The sequence below is a fragment of the Schistocerca gregaria genome, chromosome 6, assembly GCF_023897955.1.
Source record: "Schistocerca gregaria isolate iqSchGreg1 chromosome 6, iqSchGreg1.2, whole genome shotgun sequence".
Taxonomy (NCBI): domain Eukaryota; kingdom Metazoa; phylum Arthropoda; class Insecta; order Orthoptera; family Acrididae; genus Schistocerca; species Schistocerca gregaria.
This window is the reverse complement of record NC_064925.1, coordinates 575,823,083-575,844,536: the sequence shown is the minus strand read 5'-3', so window position 1 is coordinate 575,844,536 and position 21,454 is coordinate 575,823,083. Positions and strand designations below refer to the sequence as shown.

General features: G+C 43.2%; 1 protein-coding gene across 1 annotated transcript in view; it reads right to left on the bottom strand.

Moving 5' to 3' along the window:
• Nucleotides 1-21,454, bottom strand: part of LOC126278580 (uncharacterized) — a 281,516-nt gene that overhangs the window by 16,672 nt on the left and 243,390 nt on the right. Inside the window, exon 6 of the mRNA XM_049978789.1 lies at nucleotides 17,846-18,013. Within this exon, the coding sequence (XP_049834746.1) occupies nucleotides 17,846-18,013 (168 nt within the window). The remainder of the gene's footprint in view (nucleotides 1-17,845; nucleotides 18,014-21,454) is intronic.

Genomic DNA, 21,454 nt, shown 5'->3' with positions numbered 1-21,454 from the left:
AATGTAACATCCTCTCAACTAGCAACTTCCCCATCCATCAACTTATTATCCGTCCGCCTCTTACCAGTTATCTTCTCCCCATTAATCTCTCTCTAACATCAGCTTACCCTATACTGCTTCACACATCAAAGTAACAACTCCATTTCTCCAACAACTTCACCCAATTCATCACTCCATACTCTTACTATTTCCCCAACTAATAATACCGCATTGCAAATTTACCTATTCCTGAAACCACTGAATACTTTACCTTTGTCTACCGCACTTCTGACACACACATCACTGAAAATTACCTTCATTAACAGACTCCCTGCCTCCTCCATCCTTTCTTAAGAACCCTCCATGCGAAATTTTCTTGATCCAAAAAAAGGTGTTCAGAAAATCAAACCACAACGTCATCTCCTGGAAATCCTTAGACCTCTTCCCAACAATTACACTATCTAAAAACTTTAACGTCAGCCAGTGTATCTCTCGAGTAAACATTACAGATCCTTCATCCCCTGCCTTCTAACTCTTCCCCTCTCCACCAAATATCTAATTCCATTATGAGAAAGTATGCCAACTAGGGAACTCCCCTTTTGACAAGTACCCAAACTAATAATTACTGAAAACCTTTCTCCCGTTACTTTATGCCTAAACAATGTCACCCCAATAAAGCTTCTTCTAAGTCATTTACCCTTCAGACAAAAAGGTTCCTAATGATGGAATCTCCATTTAGCATCCCACAGACATTTCCTCTCGTCACACTAACTACTCGTATGCAAATTTTCTCGAATAGACTTTTCGCAAATTGACACCTCTGTAAGCGTATTCTCATGTCGCTGGTATGTTGTGGAGTATCTTTGCGGGCAGCCGCGTCAGAGCGTCGAGTGCGGGACACGGTACTGTTATGTTGTGTAGTGTGTAGCTCTGCATGTGAGAGGATTGTTTGGCATTCAGGTTGAAGTGTTGCTACAAGTGTTGTTACAGTAAAGGGATGAAATATGGAAGTGATTCGGAGGAAAGTGCGTCGAGAAGTAATGAAAAAATGAGCAGTGCTGTCGATAAAGTACTTATGTTTCCTCTCGTTGCGTGTCGCATAGCATCAGTCATCCACGCCGTGTTCGGTCTCCAAGAATGAAGAAATGTGAATCAGTAGAAATTAGTTACCACAAAAGAGTGCAGCCAAGTGCCAGTGTCTTGTAGCGAGCGTGAGAACGTGCGTTCGATCATCGCGTTTCCGCATCATCAACAATCAGCCGCTCCGCGACCATTACGCGCACGCTCGTACAAGTGAAAACTGAGAACTGAAAAATTAACTTTGCGAACACTGTTGTATCATTACTAGAGACAAGGAGGGCTACTACCAGGTATCTGTATGTGGGACGAGCGTGAGAACTTTCGTTCGATCATTCGGCTTCCGCATCATCAACAATCACTCGCGTCGTGTCGGTTACGCGTACGCTCGTGTAAATGATATTGTGTGGACTGTTAATCATCCATTAATTGGGATAACACTTCCGAATAAGAATGTAAAGAGTGCAACCGGCGATTTTCCTTTAATCGTCACAGAATATAGTTGTTCATACCAGAAGTCGAACAGTGTTGTGTTTTAACGTTGAGTGGCTCCCCTTATTCGCTTGCATATTTCGATAGATAATATCAGGCAAGCGAGCAGTAGCGTGGAGCAGAACAGTACGACGGCCGCGGGATTACCATGTACGTTGTGTGGACAGGGCACTCGGTCAAGAAAAGAAAAATTGGGAACACCGACCCCCATCAAATTCTGACTTGGTTACCTGAGGACCCACCATTTTCATCTGACCTGACTTTTATCGTGGCAAATTTTTTCTCGAGAGTGTCCACGATCAAGTCCGTCATTACGGCAAGACGCAGTCAATACCTTCGCTGCGCAGTGCCGATGGTACTGTTATCGACGACTGTGCCGCTAAAGCGAAGTTATTGAACGCAGTTTTCCGAAATTCCTTCACCAGGGAAGACGAATGGAATATTCCAGAATCTGAAACACGAACATCTGCTAGCATGAGTTTCTTAGAAGTAGATACCTTAGGGGTTGCGAAGCAACTCAGATCGCTTGACACGGGCAAGTCTTCAGGTCCAGATTGTATACCGATTAGGTTCCTTTCAGATTACGCTGATACTATAGCTCCCTACTTAGCACTCATATACAACCGCTCGCTCACCGATAGATCTGTACCTACAGATCGGAAAATTGCGCAGGTCGCACCAGTGTTCAAGAAGGGTAGTAGGAGTAATCCATTTAACTACAGACCTATATCATTGACGTCGATTTGCAGTAGGGTTTTGGAGCCTATACTGTATTCAAACATTATGAATCACCTCGAAGGGAACGATCTATTGACACGTAATCAGCATGGCTTCAGAAAACATCGCTCTTGTGCAACGCAGCTAGCTCTTTATTCGCACGAAGTAATGGCCGCTATCGACAGGGGATCTCAAGTTGATTCCGTATTTCTAGATTTCCGGAAAGCTTTTGACACAGTTCCTCACAAGCGACTTCTAATCAAGCTGCGGAGCTATGGGGTATCGTCTCAGTTGTGCGACTGGATTCGTGATTTCCTGTCAGGAAGGTCGCAGTTCGTAGTAATAGACGGCAAATCATCGAGTAAAACTGAAGTGATATCAGGTATTCCCCAGGGAAGCGTCCTGGGACCTCTGCTGTTCCTGATCTACATAAATGACCTGGGTGACAATCTGAGCAGTTCTCTTAGACTGTTCGCAGATGATGCTGTAATTTACCGTCTAGTAAGGTCATCCGAAGACCAGTATCAGTTGCAAAGCGATTTAGAAAAGGTTGCTGTATGGTGTGTCAGGTGGCAGTTGACGCTAAATAACGAAAAGTGTGAGATGATCCACATGAGTTCCAAAAGAAATCCGTTGGAATTCGATTACTCGATAAATAGTACAATTCTCAAGGCTGTCAATTCAACTAAGTACCTGGGTATAAAAAATTACGAACAACTTCAGTTGGAAGGATCACATAGATAATATTGTCGGGAAGGCGAGCCAAAGGTTGCGTTTCATTGGCAGGACACTTAGAAGATGCAACAAGTCCACTAAAGAGACAGCTTACACTACACTCGTTCGTCCTCTGTTAGAATATTGCTGCGCGGTGTGGGATCCTTACCAGGTGGGATTGACGGAGGACATCAAAAGGGTGCAAAAAAGGGCAGCTCGTTTTGTATTATCACGTTATAGGGGAGAGAGTGTGGCAGATATGATACACGAGTTTCGATGGAAGTCATTACAGCATAGACGTTTTTCGTCGCGGCGCGACCTTTTTACGAAATTTCAGTCACCAACTTTCTCTTCCGAGTGCGAAAATATTTTGTTGGGTCCAACCTACATAGGTAGGAATGATCATCAAAATAAAATACGAGAAATCAGAGCTCGAACAGAAAGGTTTAGGTGTTCCTTTTTCCCGCTCGCTGTTCGGGAGTGGAATAGTAGAGAGATAGTATGATTGTGGTTCGATGAACCCTCTGCCAAGCACTTAAATGTGAATTGCAGAGTAGTCATGTAGATGTAGATTACAAAAACTCTCGCCCTCCATAACTTCCTTCTAGCCAGGAACTTCCTCCTGCCTGACGTTACCAACCCAAACGAATATTAGCATTTCAAGCAACCGCATGAAGTAGATAGGAGTAATGTGCATGTAGCTGGTGTCTCATTCAGAAATTGCACTTGAATGTTGTTCGTTTGTTATAATGTTGTGTTATGTCTCTTGTAAGAAGGAGAAATGTATGCCAGTATTGTTAGGATTCGGCAGCAGAAGGTTCGTGGGCTGTTTAGACTACTGTATATCATTGTTACTTCTTCCGTCAGGATCCCGCGGCTGTTGAGCAGATATGGAACTGGTGGGATAAAAAGGACCGTACTCAGCATTTAAACGGCCTCACGCAGCAAGCGCCCGTGAGGAGAGACACCTTGTTCTTCCGGCCTTTCCTTGAGCCAGGGAATGAACTTGTATGCAACAAGACAAGTATTCACAGGCAAAGTGCGACGACGCCTGTAGGATCATGGACTACAGGTACGGAGATCATGGTTGCAACTCCCTTGAGGTGGCAGCAGGATCAAGAAGCATGTAATGTCGTGCACGTATTATTCACCAAGGCTTAGATCAACTTGATGGCCAACCAGGCTAGAGACATTGTCTCTGTTAGAAGCGGCCGCTCAGTGTTCTGTATTTCGGACCCCTTACAGCCTTAGATCACCTATAAATTTAACCATTTCGTCTCCCTAGAACAGCAGTTTTAGTGGCCAGCAGTGCACTCGGCGACATGGACCTGTGCCGGCAGTGATCAGAAGAGAGTGTGGGTCATACGGCACACGTGCTGTAATAACAATGGCCAGTTTGTAGCATTGTATGAAGTCCTTAAAATGAGTCATCTGCTTTCTACGGTTACCACACTTCCGTGTTCGTTGTTAGCTACCCTGTCTCAAAATGACTGTTAATGATGGACTTTAAATCTGGTTCTGAATGGTTCGCAAGCTGTCTCAGGTTTCGTCTTGCTCTCTAATTCCACACACGCAAAAAATGAATTGCCATACTAGCAGAAGCGAATTCTCTTTCTCACATCTAGGCGAATGTAGCCCTTTGCTGCGAAGGGTAGCCGCCTTGGTCTACTGACGCCTACTGAGCTGTGTACATCATCCGTTAACAGTGGCCTCTCAGTTGTTGCACCGGTTTCCTTTTCCGGTTGACTGGGAGGAAAGGGATCTTGTTCGGTACTCCTGCCACTCACTACTGACTGGTCGTATAACTGCTCGTACTAGAATAACCCGTTAATATGATCTTTTTTAGCCTCGCTACGTGTAGCTTATAAGTTGTGCTAGTGAGTATGCTTCCGTTGTTCAACCGTGTAAGGTAGCTATAATTTCGTACATTGCAAGGATCCATCTACATACTTAACTGTGCTTTACAGTTGGAATTGGGTATCATTTGATAGGATTACATTGTATATACGAATATTTGAAGAATACTGACATTGTCACGTACACGTTGTAAATAGTTGTTAACGCGTATTGCATGAAAGGTGATGAACTGTCTTTATTATCAAAACGGCGTAATGGATAATTGCTTACATTAGAAGAGGTCGGGACGCCGGTGGAAACAAATCGTCAGGCATATGTCAGGCCCTGGGTGGAAAAGCCGACACAGGTGTGTTGGTCCTGCTTAACACAGGAAATAGTCCAAGACTGATGGTCGGGGCACCTGAGTGCAGAAGCACAATAGAACGGTGGCAGCCGGTGTTGTAGCGAGGCCGGAAGGGTAACCGGATAATACACTCCTGGAAATTGAAATAAGAACACCGTGAATTCATTGTCCCAGGAAGGGGAAACTTTATTGACACATTCCTGGGGTCAGATACATCACATGATCACACTGACAGAACCACAGGAACATCGACACAGACAACAGAGCATGCACAATGTCGGCACTAGTACAGTGTATATCAACCTTTCGCACCAATGCAGGCTGCTATTCTCCCATTGAGACGATCGTAGAGATGCTGGATGTAGTCCTGTGGAACGGCTTGCCATGCCATTTCCACCTGGCGCCTCAGTTGGACCAGCGTTCGTGCTGGACGTGCAGACCGCGTGAGATGACGCTTCATCCAGTCCCAAACATGCTCAATGGGGGCAGATCCGGAGATCTTGCTGGCCAGGGTAGATGACTTACACCTTCTAGAACACGTTGGGTGGCACGGGATACATGCGGACGTGCATTGTCCTGTTGGAACAGCAAGTTCCCTTGCCGGTCTAGGAATGGTAGAACGATGGGTTCGATGACGGTTTGGATGTACCGTGTACTATTCAGTGTCCCCTCGACGATCACCAGAGGTGTACGGCCAGTCTAGGAGATCGCTCCCACACCATGATGCCGGGTGTTAGCCCTGTTTACCTCGGTCGTAAGCAGTCCTGATTGTGGCGCTCACCTGCACGGCGCCAAACAAGCATACGACCATCATTGGCACCAAGGCAGAAGCGACTCTCATCGCTGAAGACGACACGTCTCCATTCGTCCCTCCATTCACGCCTGTCGCGACACCACTGGAGGCGGGCTGCACGATGTTGGGGCGTGAGCGGAAGACGGCCTAACGGTGTGCGGGACCGTAGCCCAGCTTCATGGAGACGGTTGCGAATGGTCCTCGCCGATACCCCAGGAGCAACAGTGTCCCTAATTTGCTGGGAAGTGGCGGTGCGGTCCCCTACGGCACTGCGTAGGATCCTACGGTCTTGGCGTGCATCCGTGCGTCGCTGCGGTCCGGTCCCAGGTCGACGGGCACGTGCACCTTCCGCCGACCACTGGCGACAATATCGATGTACTGTGCAGACCTCACGCCCCACGTGTTGAGCAATTCGGCGGTACGTCCACCCGGCCTCCCGCATGCCCACTATACGCCCTCGCTCAAAGTCCGTCAACTGCACATACGGTTCACGTCCACGCTGTCGTGGCATGCTACCAGTGTTAAAGACTGCGATGGAGCTCCGTATGCCACGGCAAACTGGCTGACACTGACGGCGGCGGTGCACAAATGCTGCGCAGCTAGCGCCATTCGACGGCCAACACCGCGGTTCCTGGTGTGTCCGCTGTGCCTTGCTGTGATCATTGCTTGTACAGCCCTCTCGCAGTGTCCAGAGCAAGTATGGTGGGTCTGACACACCGGTGTCAATGTGTTCTTTTTTCCATTTCCAGGAGTGTACTTCGGAAACCGTGAAATCTTGGACACGACAGAGAGGACCGTGGAAGCGTCACCTCGGAAATCACGCAGGCTGGGTTATTTCCAATGATTTTCACTCTTGAGAAGCGTAACACTGTATGAATTCCTAATTAACGGGAATAAATGTTACTTGGTCAACTTTCTGTGCTGGACGACAAAAGACTAAACTATGGTTGGTCGGCGTTCACAAGAGAGGGAGAATATTCCGTGGTTTCGAGAATATGATTCGCCTTCTGCGATTACAAGGGAGGGGAGCCGAGCTTTACTCGAAAGCCAGTGGTGGAGAGAATGGTGTCTTCCGTTTTGGGCACCCCTGCTTCACGGTCGCTCAGTATCAGCTTTTGTGGGTACAGATGGACTTGTTGTCTTTGCTCTCGGGAGATTTTATAGTTAGTGATCGGCTAGGCACTGTAATATTTCTAACTTATACGATTCTTGACTTCAACTCTGAGTAGGGAGTCGTCGTTAAGTACGCAGCGTTCAGTGACTGAGAGCATTTCTTCTGTCTATACTGATGTTGAGACGTTATCGGAACTTCGTCATTGTGGCTGGGAGTTCACGTTTCACGTCTGTACAACACGGAGAGGAGAAAACGGCATTGGATTGTACTAGTCAGAGGACCACCTTCTGCCGCCCTAGTATTTGAAGGAGTTTTTATTTTGTGGCTGGAGTTATTCCATCGTCGCAGACGTGTACAAGAATCATCACTGCGACGCACCAGACGCAGTAAATTCGGGGATGTTGCTAATCGCTTCGGCTTATTAGGGCTGTAAAGCTAAATAGTTGTCATCACGTGACTTTATTTCGACTGAGGTTGCACGCCACTTTAGATCGTCTTTGGGCCGCGCGCGGTATTAGCCGAGCGGTCTCAGGCGCTGCAATCATGGACTGTGTGGCTGGTCCCGGCGGAGGTTCCAGTCCTCCCTCGGACACGGGTGTGTGTGTGTGTGTGTGTGTGTGTGTGTGTTTGTCCTTAGGATAATTTAGGTTAAGTATTGTGTAAGCTTAGGGACTGGTGACCTTAGTAGTTAAGTCCCACAAGATTTTACACACATTTGAACATTTTTTTTCATCATTGACAGTAGCGCCTTCTAGTATTTGGTACCTATATGATATCAGCCATCTCGCGTTATTTGTATTAGATCGCGTAGGCATAAAAAGGACATATTTGGGTAACTGATCAGTAATATTAGTTATGAAATTCATTTGTATCTCTTTATGTCCACTGGACATTGATATATAAACGTTTGTGATATGTAAAGGGGTTTTAATCTGCAATATATGTATAAGCAGAAACAACATTTATCATTTTTTAGTTACTAGCTCCCTTAATCGTTCAGTTACGTTGTAGTAATGTATATGTTAAAGAGCAAGAACGAGGAAATAATAAGAGCATTAAGAGATGCCGAGATCTGCTTCAGGGAGTAGTCACACAGTGCCAAGTCTTCATTTTCGCGTTCAGTATTTTCCGTTGCGTGCATTCATCTCTACACCCGCCTGGAGTAACATCTTGGAACTGCACCTCCCCTTCCGTGCAGTGTCCCTCACAGCGCAACCCCCACCACTACCGTTGTTTCTTCCCCTACCATTCTGTATGTAAAGGTATGGGGCAGGTTATTTTGGGCACACTCTACCTACACTCAGCGATCTGGTGATTAGAATATAAACCCAAATAGTGTGATTAGTGAATGTGACTCAGCAATGTATTTCTGTCCACAAACATGGCACTACATGTACATTACTTAACACATATCTTTTTTACAGATTTACCATCTACAACAGGATGAGCGGAATACAGCAACTACCGAAAGAGCTGCAAACCCGTGCTAAAGCAGATAGTGACGAGCTACATCAGAGGCACGAAGAGAGGTTGCAGATTCAGTTGTGTCAAAAACAGATACTATCATCATCTTGGCGTTTTTTAGTCGTTCTATCAATTACATAAATGTGCACAGAAATAGGTCGCTCATTTTTTACCTACTTTATCTATGCAAATCCGGTGGCATTGTAATCAATGCGTAATTTATAGATCATACGCAGGAGTCAGTCATAATAATATGACCCAGCAGTGTATGTACATAATCATTCAATAAAAAATTAGTCATCAGTCAAACGGAAATTAGTCATCACTTGAGAGCGCAGCTACGGCACCGCAGTGAAGCAGATGAGAACCACTTTGATTAGCAGTACGACGCAGTAGACAGAAACAACAGATGAGTAAAAGAGAGGGACAACAGTGCTTTTTTCTCTTCAAAGTACACTCAATAGCAGCAAAGAAACAATGCACCACGAAATAGTTATGCAAAATTGCTAATTAAGTGACATTAATACAAATACCGACGGAAAATGGAAACTAAACTTAGGCGGCCGATGGATGAATGTGTGGCGCTGCAGCGCAATTTCACAAAGCAACTGGGAAGGATAGTAAAAAGCGGACATGTCGATACCAGGCCATAAAGTCTTTGCGAATTTGATTCCGTGTACTTAGCTGGACAGTACCTACACCTCGCAGACAAGCGCGTGGAGAATATACGCAGATGTCGACATCTGAGAGAGGACTTGTCGTTGGGCTCAAAGAAGCCGGTTGGAATACTCTGAGAATCGCTTGACATTTGAATAGGAGCGATGCTACAGTTTGACAGGAATGCGTGAGCCACGGCCGAACACATCGTCAAGAAAGAAGCAGTTGACCTACAGAGACGACAAAACGTGAGGACCGAGCAGTCGTCGGAGGAGCGCTCAGAGCCCCGGATTCATCATTATTATCGATCTGACTTGCAACCGGTGCTTCAGGGACCGCAGCGCGGCTCATAGACAGGTAGCTGAGCTCACGGAGGCACTTGCGCCGACTAATAACATTCACTCAAAACACCAACAAGCCCTTCTGCAATGGTGTCATGAATATTTTGCCTGGAACCTCTTTGACTGTAGTAGACTTATCTTCAGTGATGAGTCCCGCTTTAAACTGAGTCGTGATGACCGCCCAAGATATGTCTAGAGATGCCTCGGGTACTGGTGGGATACCAACCAGACTGTCGCCCGCCGTACGGCGCGACAGCCGAGGGTGTTCGTCTGGGATGCACTTCTCTTCATAGCAGGACCTCTTTGGATGTCATATGCGGCACCGTTACAGCACAGCCGTACGTCGACTGTATACTACTCCCCATTCGGTTGCCCTTCGTGGCGAGGCATCCTGGGCTTCAGTTTCAGCAGACAATACTCGCCCGCGCACGGAGAGAGTTTCTACTGCTCGTCTTCATATGCTTGCCAAACCCTTCCTAGGCCAGCTTCTGAATCTCTCTCTCTTGGACAAATCGTCTGATTTTCCTGAAATTGTAATAATTTGTTTCTTAGTACATGTACATTACATCTACTAATTTCTGTCCCATTCGGATAATGCCTTCGTGGGGCGTCATCTTCTTTGTCTTAGAGTGTATGTTCTCTTATAATAATATACACATTATGTTGATTTACAGTATTTAGTAGTGGTAATCTAGAACTAATTTCTATAATTAGCGAAGTGAGTAGACTAGCGTTAGTTGTAACTAACTTAAAGTGCGCTTTCAGATTACTGAAGCGGGTGTTGTTATTATATCAGGTGTTAGTTATAAGACATCCTGAAACATAACAATCATGGTATTTTGGCAGATGTTTCACAAAATGTGTGTTCGTTAATGTCCTTGTTGTTGTCAACAAATGACAATTTTCAAGTAGTAAAAAGCATGAACATAATATCGGGACCGAAAATTATCTCACCAAACGTTTCAAGGCTTCAGCAGTATCACAGGAGAAACTCAGGTACATGTGTACCCACGTATTTAACAACCTGCTCTAGCATATTAAATGTCTTGTGCGTAACACAGTGATATAAAAAATTCAAGTATGTTTTATAGGATAGCATTTAACTGAAATGAGCGTCGATAATATCTACTCATATCCTAGAACGGGAATTTGCATGTGTGAGTTGTCTCAATTCCCTGGAACTGTCCTTTGTGATGGGAGTAAGAGAACAGGATATATGAAAGAATGATAGATATAGACCAGCCTTCATAGTGTTCACAGACATGCTACTGCCCGTTTGCCGTATCGTTCGTTAGCATTGTGTAAGATAGGACATGGATGTGATTTAGTGTCAGAAAGGGCGACCAAATTCTGAAACACCATATGTCATGGATATTGTTAATTTACGGATATTATAAATGTATCACCGTGTACTGTTAGATTTACCGGAAGGGGCACATAGCCTGGTCGACAAGAAATTTAAGTCAGTGGAAAATCCAGCATGGCTGACTGTAAGCGTATGTCCAGCAAGATGTTGCAATCTTTAAAGTCTAGAGAGAAAGACGGTATGGGCTCTAAGCTGGGTTCCTTGAGATAAGGAACCAACGACCTAAAATTAACATTTCAGTTGGTATCAGGTATTGAAAAATTTCTGTGTGTGAGATATGTGTATGTAAATTGATGAGTTTCATTAGAAACAACTGTCCGACGCGTCAGCGTTTGGGGGCAACTCCGGAAAATAATTAACAACGTCTGTCCAAAAAGTTCAGAGAGTCTTTACTCCTGGCGCTCAAGCGACGCCAGCTCAGTGACTGAGGCAGCTTGAAGTAACGTAAAGAACAGAGGTGAATTCGAGCTGTCATTTGTGAGCAAGCGGTAGTGGGCAAGCGACCAGAGTATGTTACTGTCTGCCACTATTCACAGTGGAGCAACATCTCTAAATCAAGTCTTCCAGACATTCTCCACATTGTTTTGAAGAAGAAAAAAGTCTGTGCAACGTTCGTCTGGCAAACCTTGACTCCCAAGCAAAAACAACGGTGTGTGGATGCCTGCCGCGACGTGATTGAAATTCAAAAGTTGGACAATTCGTTTCTGTCACAAACCATCACAGTCGTCAATACTTGGTGTAATCAATACGAGCCAACCACGAAACGACAAAGTACAAAAATTTGCGTGAGGAGATAACACTTTGACGACATAACTGACATTCAAGCCATTGTAACCGGCCAGTTGAACAACATTCCAAAGGATTTTGCTGACAATTTCACATTGTTGTTTGAATGTTCTGTGCTTTGTCCTATTGTAGGGTGAGACAGAGACCTGAATCATTGAGACCACCATCTTACTTTTCTCTATTTTTTCATTGATCCAGTCTCAAAACATTTCGGATTGACTCTGTACAATCATCTGTTATTTGTCCACGGTGGACATCAAGCTGTTTCTGCCTCCTGATTGGTTATCAGAGATAGTCAATTACACATTTCAGAATACTGAAGACATGTATTTAATATACTGAGCAGCTACATGTAGTGCGGGGAAGCCGAACACATTAAGAGAGAAAAGTTTCACAACAGGCATCACTCCAGCTGCAAGAAAATTTTTCTTCGCGAATAGAAACTAAGGAACAAGTGGATCTTTTAAGATACCCGGCCAAGGAGCTCCATGCACAGTTACTCACTAAGCATAATTTGAGGAAACGGTATTGGATGAGGTGGGATAATATTAATCTATATGTACCCAGTAACACACTCATGTAACATGCTCTATGAGGAATACAGAGTCAAGATAGCAAGCAATGAGGCCACATAAATTTGAACTGGGCATTGAATTTTGTCAACAGATTACATTACAGTGCATACGCCGATAATGGCGATAATCAATGTCAACAAGTGCTATGAGCTTAAGTTGTGATAAGGTCTAAATTGTTTATGTCACGAACTCTCAAGTCATTCATTCGCGAGCATTAGCAAATTTTCTCAATGTAGATTGAACGACCGTGGAGAAATGCGAGCGATATATACAGATTGACAAATCATTTAATATGAGTACGTTCATCGTTGAGGTCAATATGCGCGGCGAAAGTGGAAAATACGTGGTTGAACAAGATATTGCTTGAAGCGTACTCGAGCGTAACTGACTGCGAGGAAGCAACTTCATTGCTGACGCTCTCTGTATTCCTTCAACTAAGAGAGCTTCGGTTCCATGTTAAGTATTCAGAACAAATATATTCTATCTTCTGATCTTAATGAGTGTGGAAGAATGTATTACAGCTTAGGAGACAGCCATCTTGAATTGAAAGGCATTTTCTGCGAGAATAACAAGCCAATAAACGACTTTCACGGCAGCATAAACAAGGTGTGTTGCGTAAATTATTGTCAGTGTTATGGTTTCACATTTTCAAATATTTGTGCACCTCTACGAGACATTGCTTTGGATTGTGGAAGCTCGAACCTGCAAACTCTATATGGTCATTAATTTAAAGACGTTTAAACAAATCCACTTCGATGGACAGGTTTCCATAGAAAGGAGAATTGGGCAGTAGTTAACGTAGGCTAAGATTCCCACAGATTCAGCAAGCAGTTCAACGACCGGGAGAGACATCGAGTGCAGCTTACAGCCAGCATGCACCAGCAGGTCTCTGGTTTGCCATGCGCAATCCCCTGAACATAAACTTCGTATAGTGAGATATGTTTGGTTATTTATTCATTTCAAAGACCTAAACTCTTTTCTTAGAAAAACTGAATACTGAAGAAATAATTCCTTGAATCACTAATAATAATAACTAAATCAAAGCATTAATCAAATGAATAATAATAATAATCCCTGAGGAGGCCCGGGAAAAGAATAGGCCTCTGGTATGTTCTTCCAGTCGTAAAACGCGACGAAAAGAACAGACCACTAATAGGGCTAACCCTCCCCCCCTTTTAGAGTGATTATTTGGTTCAGAACAGAACTGACGAAGCCTCGGACAAGCGCTGTCATGGTCGGGGACGATGCTTGAACCCTATGCCCATCCACAATGGTAACGACACTGCTAGCCACACGGAAAATGATTTAAATTCAAATAGAGGTGTTTTGCAGGATATGCTTCCTGCAACCACCCTAGAAGGAAACAAAGACAGAAGATGAGATGGTCAGAAAAAGTTAACCGACACCTCATGTTCTGTTATTACCAAGCAACAAACTTAGGAACCAACACAACTGGATACAGATCACAAGTATACACAACATTTATTACCAGATATCCAGAATTAAAATTTTTAACAGAACAACGACTAGCTCATCAGATTCGCGTAATAATCGAAAATAACTGGATGCCCCAGTCAGAATTATAAAACATCAAACAACAAGTATAACTCTGGAACAAAATAATGTGCAATCAGAAGAAGAAGAAAATACAGTGATGGACTCAAACATCCCAGAGCAAACAAACAAAGAACAACACGCATCCATTAAACAATCAGAGGAAAACAACATCTTAAGACAGCCACTAGAACAAGCACAAATAGAACACGAATATTAAGAAAAATTTCAAGTGAAACAAATACAGACATTATACCATTCTTGCATAGACCACCAAATAACCTGCAAGTCGAAACAACAATAACAACCATCAACACAATCATACACAACAAAATAAATGAAAACACAACTATGTAAGAGTTACAGCTACTGGTTTATATAGGAGCACTCACTACACTAAATATACACACTAGTCAGACATCAGAACCAACCAACACACAGAAGAAACCCACAAAACCAGCAAACACAGATCACAGATCAGAATAGAAAAACTGAGAAAAGACATCAGACAGTTAACACAATTTATAAGAAATGAAATATCAGACAAAAAACGAAAAAGGTTAGGTAAAATCTCACAAGAAGAAGCGATATAGCAATTAGATGAAAAGAAGCAGAAATTACAAGCATTGGCCAAACGACTTAGAAGATACAAAACAAGTGAAAATAGAAGGAAACAAAACCAAACATTCAACACAAACTAAAAGAGATTTTACCAGACAATAGATAACACACACATTAAAATAGACAACCCACCAAACATAACAGACATGGAACATTTCTGGAGCAACATGTGGTCAAACCCGGTACAACATAACAGGCATGCACAGTGGATACAAGCAGAAACAGACACATACAAGATGATACCACAAATGCCTGAAGTGATAATTTTGCAACATGAAGTCACCCGAGCAATTTATTCTTCACACAATTGGAAAGCCCCTGGAAAAGATAAAACAGCAAATTTCTGGCTAAAAAAGTTCACCTCGAGACATTCACATCCAACTAAATTATTTATCAGTTACATTGCAGACCCATACACAGTATCTGATACACTTACACAAGGAATAACTTATCTGAAACCTAAAGATGATGCAGACACAGCAAACCCAGCAAAATATCGCCCCATAACATGCTTACCAACAATATACAAAATATTATCTTCAGTCATTACACAGAAATTAATGACACATACAACACATAACTAAATTATAAATGAAGAACAAAAAGTCTGCTGCAAAGGAGCATGAGGATGTAAAGAGCAACTGATAATAGATGCAGAGGTGACATATCAAGCTAAAACTAAACAAAGGTCACTACACTACGCATACTTTGATTACCAAAAAGCTTTTGATAGTGTACCCTACTCAGGGTTACTACAAATATTGGAAATATACAAAGTAGATCCTAAATTGATACACAGTTCCTAAACATAGTAACCAAAAATTGGAAAACCACACTTAATATCCAAACAAATTCAAATAATATCACATCACAGCCAATACAGATTAAGTGTGGAATATACCAAGGAGATTCATTAAGTCTTTTCTGGTTCTGCCTTGCTCTGAACCCACTATCCAACATGCTAAACAATACAAATTATGGATACAATATTACTGGAACATACCAACACAAAATCACACATTTGCTGTACATGGATGATCTAAAACTACTGGCAGCAACAAATCAACAACTCAACAAATTACTGAAGATAACAGAAATATTCAGCAATGATATAAATATGGCTTTTGGAACAGACAAATGTAAGAAAAACAGCATAGTCAAGGGAAAACACACTAAACAAGAAGATTACATATTGGATAACCACAGCGACTGCATAGAAATAATGGGAAAAACAGATGCCTATAAATATCTAGGATACAGACAAAAATAGGAATAGATAATACAAATATTAAAGAAGAACTAAAAGAAAAATATAGACAAAGACCAATAAAAATACTGAAAACAGAATTGACTGCAAGAAACAAGACAAAAGCTATAAATACTTATGCTGTACCAATACTGACCTACTCATTTGGAGTAGTTAAATGGAGTAACACAGACCTAGAAGCACTCAATACACTTACACGATCACAGTGCCACAAATATAGAATACATCACATACATTCAGCAACAGAAAGATTCACATTAAGCAGAAAGGAAGGAGGAAGGGGAAATATCGACATTAAAAACCTACATTATGGACAGGTAGACAATTTAAGAAAATTCTTTATAAAACGGGTAGAAACTAGCAAAATACACAAAGCAATCACTCATATAAATACATCGGCTACACCATTGCAATTTCATAACCACTTCTACAACCCTTTAGATCACATAACATCAACAGATACAAAGAAAGTAAATTGGAAAAAGTAAACACTACATGGCAAGTACCTGTATCATCTAACACAGCCACACATCGATCAAGACGCATCCAACACATGGCTAAGAAAAGGCAATATATACAGTGAGATGGAAGGATTCATGATTTCAATACATGATCAGACAATAAACACCATATATTACAGTAAGCATATTATTAAATATCTCAATACCACAACAGATAAATGCAGACTTTTCAAACAACAAATAGAAACAGTAGACCACATCACAAGCGGATGTACAATAATACTAGCAAATTCAGAATACCCCAGAAGACATGACAATGTAGCAAAAACAATACATCAACAGCTTGCCTTGCAACATAAACTTATAAAACAACACGTTCCCACATACAAGTATGCACCACAAAATGTACTGGAGAGTTATGAATACAAATTATACTGGAGCAGAACCATTATAATAGATAAAACAACACCACATTACAAACCTGACATCATACTCACCAATAAAAAGAAGAAATTAACACAACTGATCGAAACATCCATACCCAATACAACAAATATACAGAAGAAAACAGGAGAGAAAATTGAAAAATACATCCAACTGGCTCAGGAAGTCAAGGACATGTGGCATCAGGATAAAGTTGACATTATACCAATTATACTATCAACTACAGGATTCATACCACACAATATCTGTCAGTACATCAACGCAATACAGCTAGATCCAAACGTATGTATACAGCTACAGAAGTCTGTAATTATTGATACATGTTCAATTACCCAAAAGCTCCTAAATGCAATTTAACATATACCCTACAGTTAAAAGGAAGTCGCGCTTGATCAAGGTCCGCGTCTCTTTCCATTTTTAACCAGACATAACGTCTGAGAAAGGTTTTCTCATAATAACAATAAAAGCAGACGACGGAGGTTACTTTTTGTCTCTGAAAGGAAATTTTCAACACAGATCTTCATACAATAACTGGTTTCAGGGTGAAATAACGACTCCTCTCCTGAATCATTGCATCTCATTAAAATTATAACAGTTTACCTCTCACTTAAGCGGAGTTACAGCCAAGATATCAAACAACCAGCGGGAGAGGTTGTTTACTTGGCCATGGATATTATCCGCCTAGTTACACGGGAAGGGCCGTTTCATTAAGGTTATGTCTGCCTTAAATCAAATAGCCGTACTAAACTAATGAACAATTACCTTTTGAGGTTTGATCGTCATCGTAACGGAGGATACTACATTATTATAGCTGGACTCCGAGCTGACAAATTTCCTGCAGACCACGTCAAATTTCTAGCCGAATATGATGGAGTACGTTCCGGAGCAAACCCTCATATTATTGCGTGACAAAATTTCCTAGTTTTCAAATGTCTTGCATTGCAAGCTACAATTTACCAAATCCAGAGACAATGACTTTCGCCGGTTTTTGTGTCAGACATGTGAAAGTACTGCGGTTTTCCAGATGCAGAATCTTGGTGCCCTCCATTACACATCTTTTACCAAAGAAGCAAAGTAGGTGGCTTGATATACGATTAGGAGTGTCTGGTTTCATTGTAAATGATTTCGCGATCCGGTATCAAGTTAGGTATCTGCAGTCGCAGGAAAGGAAAACGTATTATCTTAAAAGCAGCACACAAATAATATTTTTGGCCGTATCTCACCTGCATGTCGTCGACGATACCAACAACGAAGCCGAGAAACTGTCTCCTGAAGAGAACGGGTGCGCCTCTGTCTATTTTACAAACGGTTCGCACTGGACTGACGTCCCATGTACAAAAGGCTGATTCAGTTAAATCCCACTGTGTACGACCATATTTTCTGCATTCCCTCTGCAACAACAGAAGCAACCTTTTCTTAGAATACTGACTCTAACGATAGTAAACTATAAATCGTAGTTACCGTTAAACATAGCTACACCCAGTATTTACATGTGTTTTTTACAGTATAGTAACTTGCAAATAATTGGTGCACTATTAAAAAGGCATGTCCAGCAACCTCTTGCAGTAATTTAACTTCAAATTACGGCAACCATTGAAAATTTTGTATAAAGTAGAGTCATCCAAATTGTTTATCGATACACAGGGAAATAAATTGAAAGGGCGGAGAAAAACAAAGGCATAGCACATCCAACATGGCGATGCCTAGTAAAGCAAAGCGGGTCACGGGACTGCGGCTATCTCGGGGAAATTCACTGGTGAGATCTTCTTGGGTCACCAGCTGAGTCGTATCATCGTGTTGTCGCAACATTTCGACGGGTTTCCCACTTGTCGTCTTCAAAAGAAATGTCGTGTTCATCTGCCATTAACTTATTCATGCCCGCGATGACTGCAGACTCCTGTGGCAAAGGACCACTCGGTGGTCCAAAAGCGCGCCTCTGAAAGAGATATAGCGGCCGTTAGTGACGAAGGCCCCGGGTGGATGGTGCATCCATGCATCGAGCACTGGGGTAGCCTGCGTATTTCGCCCCGTGCCTCCGCCACTAACATATCAGAATAATTCCACATACCATGCGGAGCTCAGTTGGTAGCAGCTATCCTGGTTAACCAGGTCCTCACGTACTCACGTCCACTACCTCTCTCACGGGGCAATCTCAAATGCTTTGGCACGGCACAGTGCCTTAGTACGTTCAAAAGAAACCGGTGCCCTTCGTTGATGGTGTACTCTGCCTCTGCAGACTTGTCCCTTTGACCGAGGCGAATGCTCCACACACATCCTGAGCAGCATTACGAGGTGTATCGTTGCGTCTGGCCGATATACTGCCTCCCACTCTATGAACTGACGCCATGGATACCAGAAGTTTCTAGCCCTAGTTACTCTACGGCTGACCCAAGTATTTCCTTGATTCTAACTGCTGGGCGGAAAATGGTTTTAATAGTGTGCTTCTTCTTAATCGCCGGCAGTCTTGACTGTGGGAGGCCCTGTGTACGGAAGGAGTGCAGGACTCTTGTATTGTTCTTCTGAGTTGTATGTTCCTCTTTTTTACCGGCTTCAGACAACATCTTACTTGTGTCTCCAAGCAGCTGTTCTTACCGAAGGTTTGGCGCATATGCTGTATTTCGGAAGACAGAGTTTCATTGTCCCTTACGGCTCGCGATCTGTGTACCGGCTTGGAGAATACGGATTTGCATTGTGCTGGATAGCGGCAGCTATTGGCTACCGGTCTGTATAGGACTTTTTCGTGTGGATGGAATGTTGCAGAGTGACATCAGATTTTTTCATTATCGTAATATCTAGGATCGTCAGGCATCCGTTTTCTTCCACCTCCATGATGAATGCGATGTTGTCGTGTATGCTGTTATGGTTGCACAGAAATTCTGTATGTTTTCTACACCATGCTACCAAACAACGAACGTGCCATCGACCAATATGTAGAGGGCCTTGGTCTGAGGCAGGCTGTTTCGGGACCTGTTTCCTCTTAGTGTCTATATGTTGGTTAATGATGCCTGGTGACAGAGGTGCTCTCATGGCGACTCCGTCTATCTGTTCATAGAGCTTCCCATCACACTGAAATTTGGTGGTGACTCTGTGTCAAAACAGTTTCCCTATCTCGCTGTCAAAGTTACTCCCAGTTAATGACATGTAATCTCCTAACGGTATCCAGGTGAAGAGATACATGACGCTGAAGCCGACTACGAACTCACTCTTTTCAAGGCGTATCTCTTGAAGCACTTTCATACATTGTCCCAAGCTCTTGGAGTGGTGTGGAGAGCAATCCAAGAGAGGTTCGAATAGATGTGTCACATGTTTGGCTATGCCATACGTTTGCGAATATAAGTGATCACTATCGGAAATAATGAAACTACCTCTTTCTGTATGTTCGGGAGGCCACAAAGCCGTGGCGGTATCTGTACTCTGGGGTACAACATTCCGAGCTAATGTTTCTTGTATTAACTGGTGTAGCATCTTTCTCCACTAGCATGCATGCCGGATCCTGTAGCAGCATCTCAGTCTTGTGCCTGTAGCAGCGTAGCACTGTCTATGTCAGCCACCATGATGACTGTGTCAGTGCCCTCACAGAGGGCATGTATAGTCCACCGTTCACCCGCTGAGACGTTACTCTTTACTATTTTGGCTTTGTTAAGGACCCTCCAGGTATCGCCTCTCACCTCTTTAGCTGGGTCCAAGAGGGCCCCACGGATAGCTTGCTCGGCACTGCTGATGATCTCACATTTAGTTTATGTTGTTGGAACTGGAAAAAAAATTGCGACCTTTCGACAGCAGGGATATTGTTGTTTCGCTCAGTTCCTTCCCAGCTAAATTGATGTTTTGCAAAAATGGTTCAAATGGCTCTGAACAGTATGGGACTTAACGTCTGAGGTCATCAGTCCCCTAGAACTAGGAACTACTTAAACCTGACTAACCTAAGGACATCACACACATCCATGCCCAAGGCAGGATTCAAACCTGAAATCGTAGCGTTCGCTCGGTTCCAGACTGTAGCGCCTAGAACCGATCGGTCACCTCGGCCGGCGATGTTTTGCAGGTGAGCCTCCGGAATTGGAGGGTGCTTGTTTCACTATTTTGCAGTAGCTCTCCTCTTGCAGAGTTCACTTATAGTGAAGGTGTTTCCGCCCATCCACACCTACGTCCAGAGCAAGAGACTGGATGTAAAAGACTGGATACAAGTTGCAGTTGGCAAGTGAGCAGAGTTCGCACAGTTTTTCCACTTCTAGCCTTGTGACTCTGCTGTGTCCCAGCACAAGTGTCCAAACTAGCACGCTGCAGAAAGTGTTTTGTTCTTGTTATGTTAATGGGATGATGCAAGTAAGTGAACAGGGGCACCACCCCATCATCCCAACACCGCTGTAAGAAACCAGCCTCCTGGACGTTAGCCTGAAGCTGCCGCATAGGAAACTCGTCGACTGAGCCGTCTTACCTTCTTAATTCGTAGCTCTTGCGGAACGGCTGAATCAGCATTGGATCTCCTCCCCGTAGAGGTGTAGTTCCTCGACTGTAGACTTTTCGCACGTACTTCAGTGATTAAATCATCCCGGGTTATCAGCCGAGTTGTCGCGTCATTATTCTGCAAGGTTCCTACCCGTCATTTTCAGATTAATGTCCAGTAGACTTGTTTGTTACAGTATAGATGTGAAAAGATGGTGATACCCAGTTCATCAATTGATGACATTCTATCAACATAACGAGGACGAATAGCAATTTACTGCTAACTAGTTTGGTCCTAATGCCGGAATACATCTGCACCAATAGGCTAGAACTAGCTACAGTTGAACGAACTATGCTCTCACTTGCCACCTGGACCTTGCATCCAG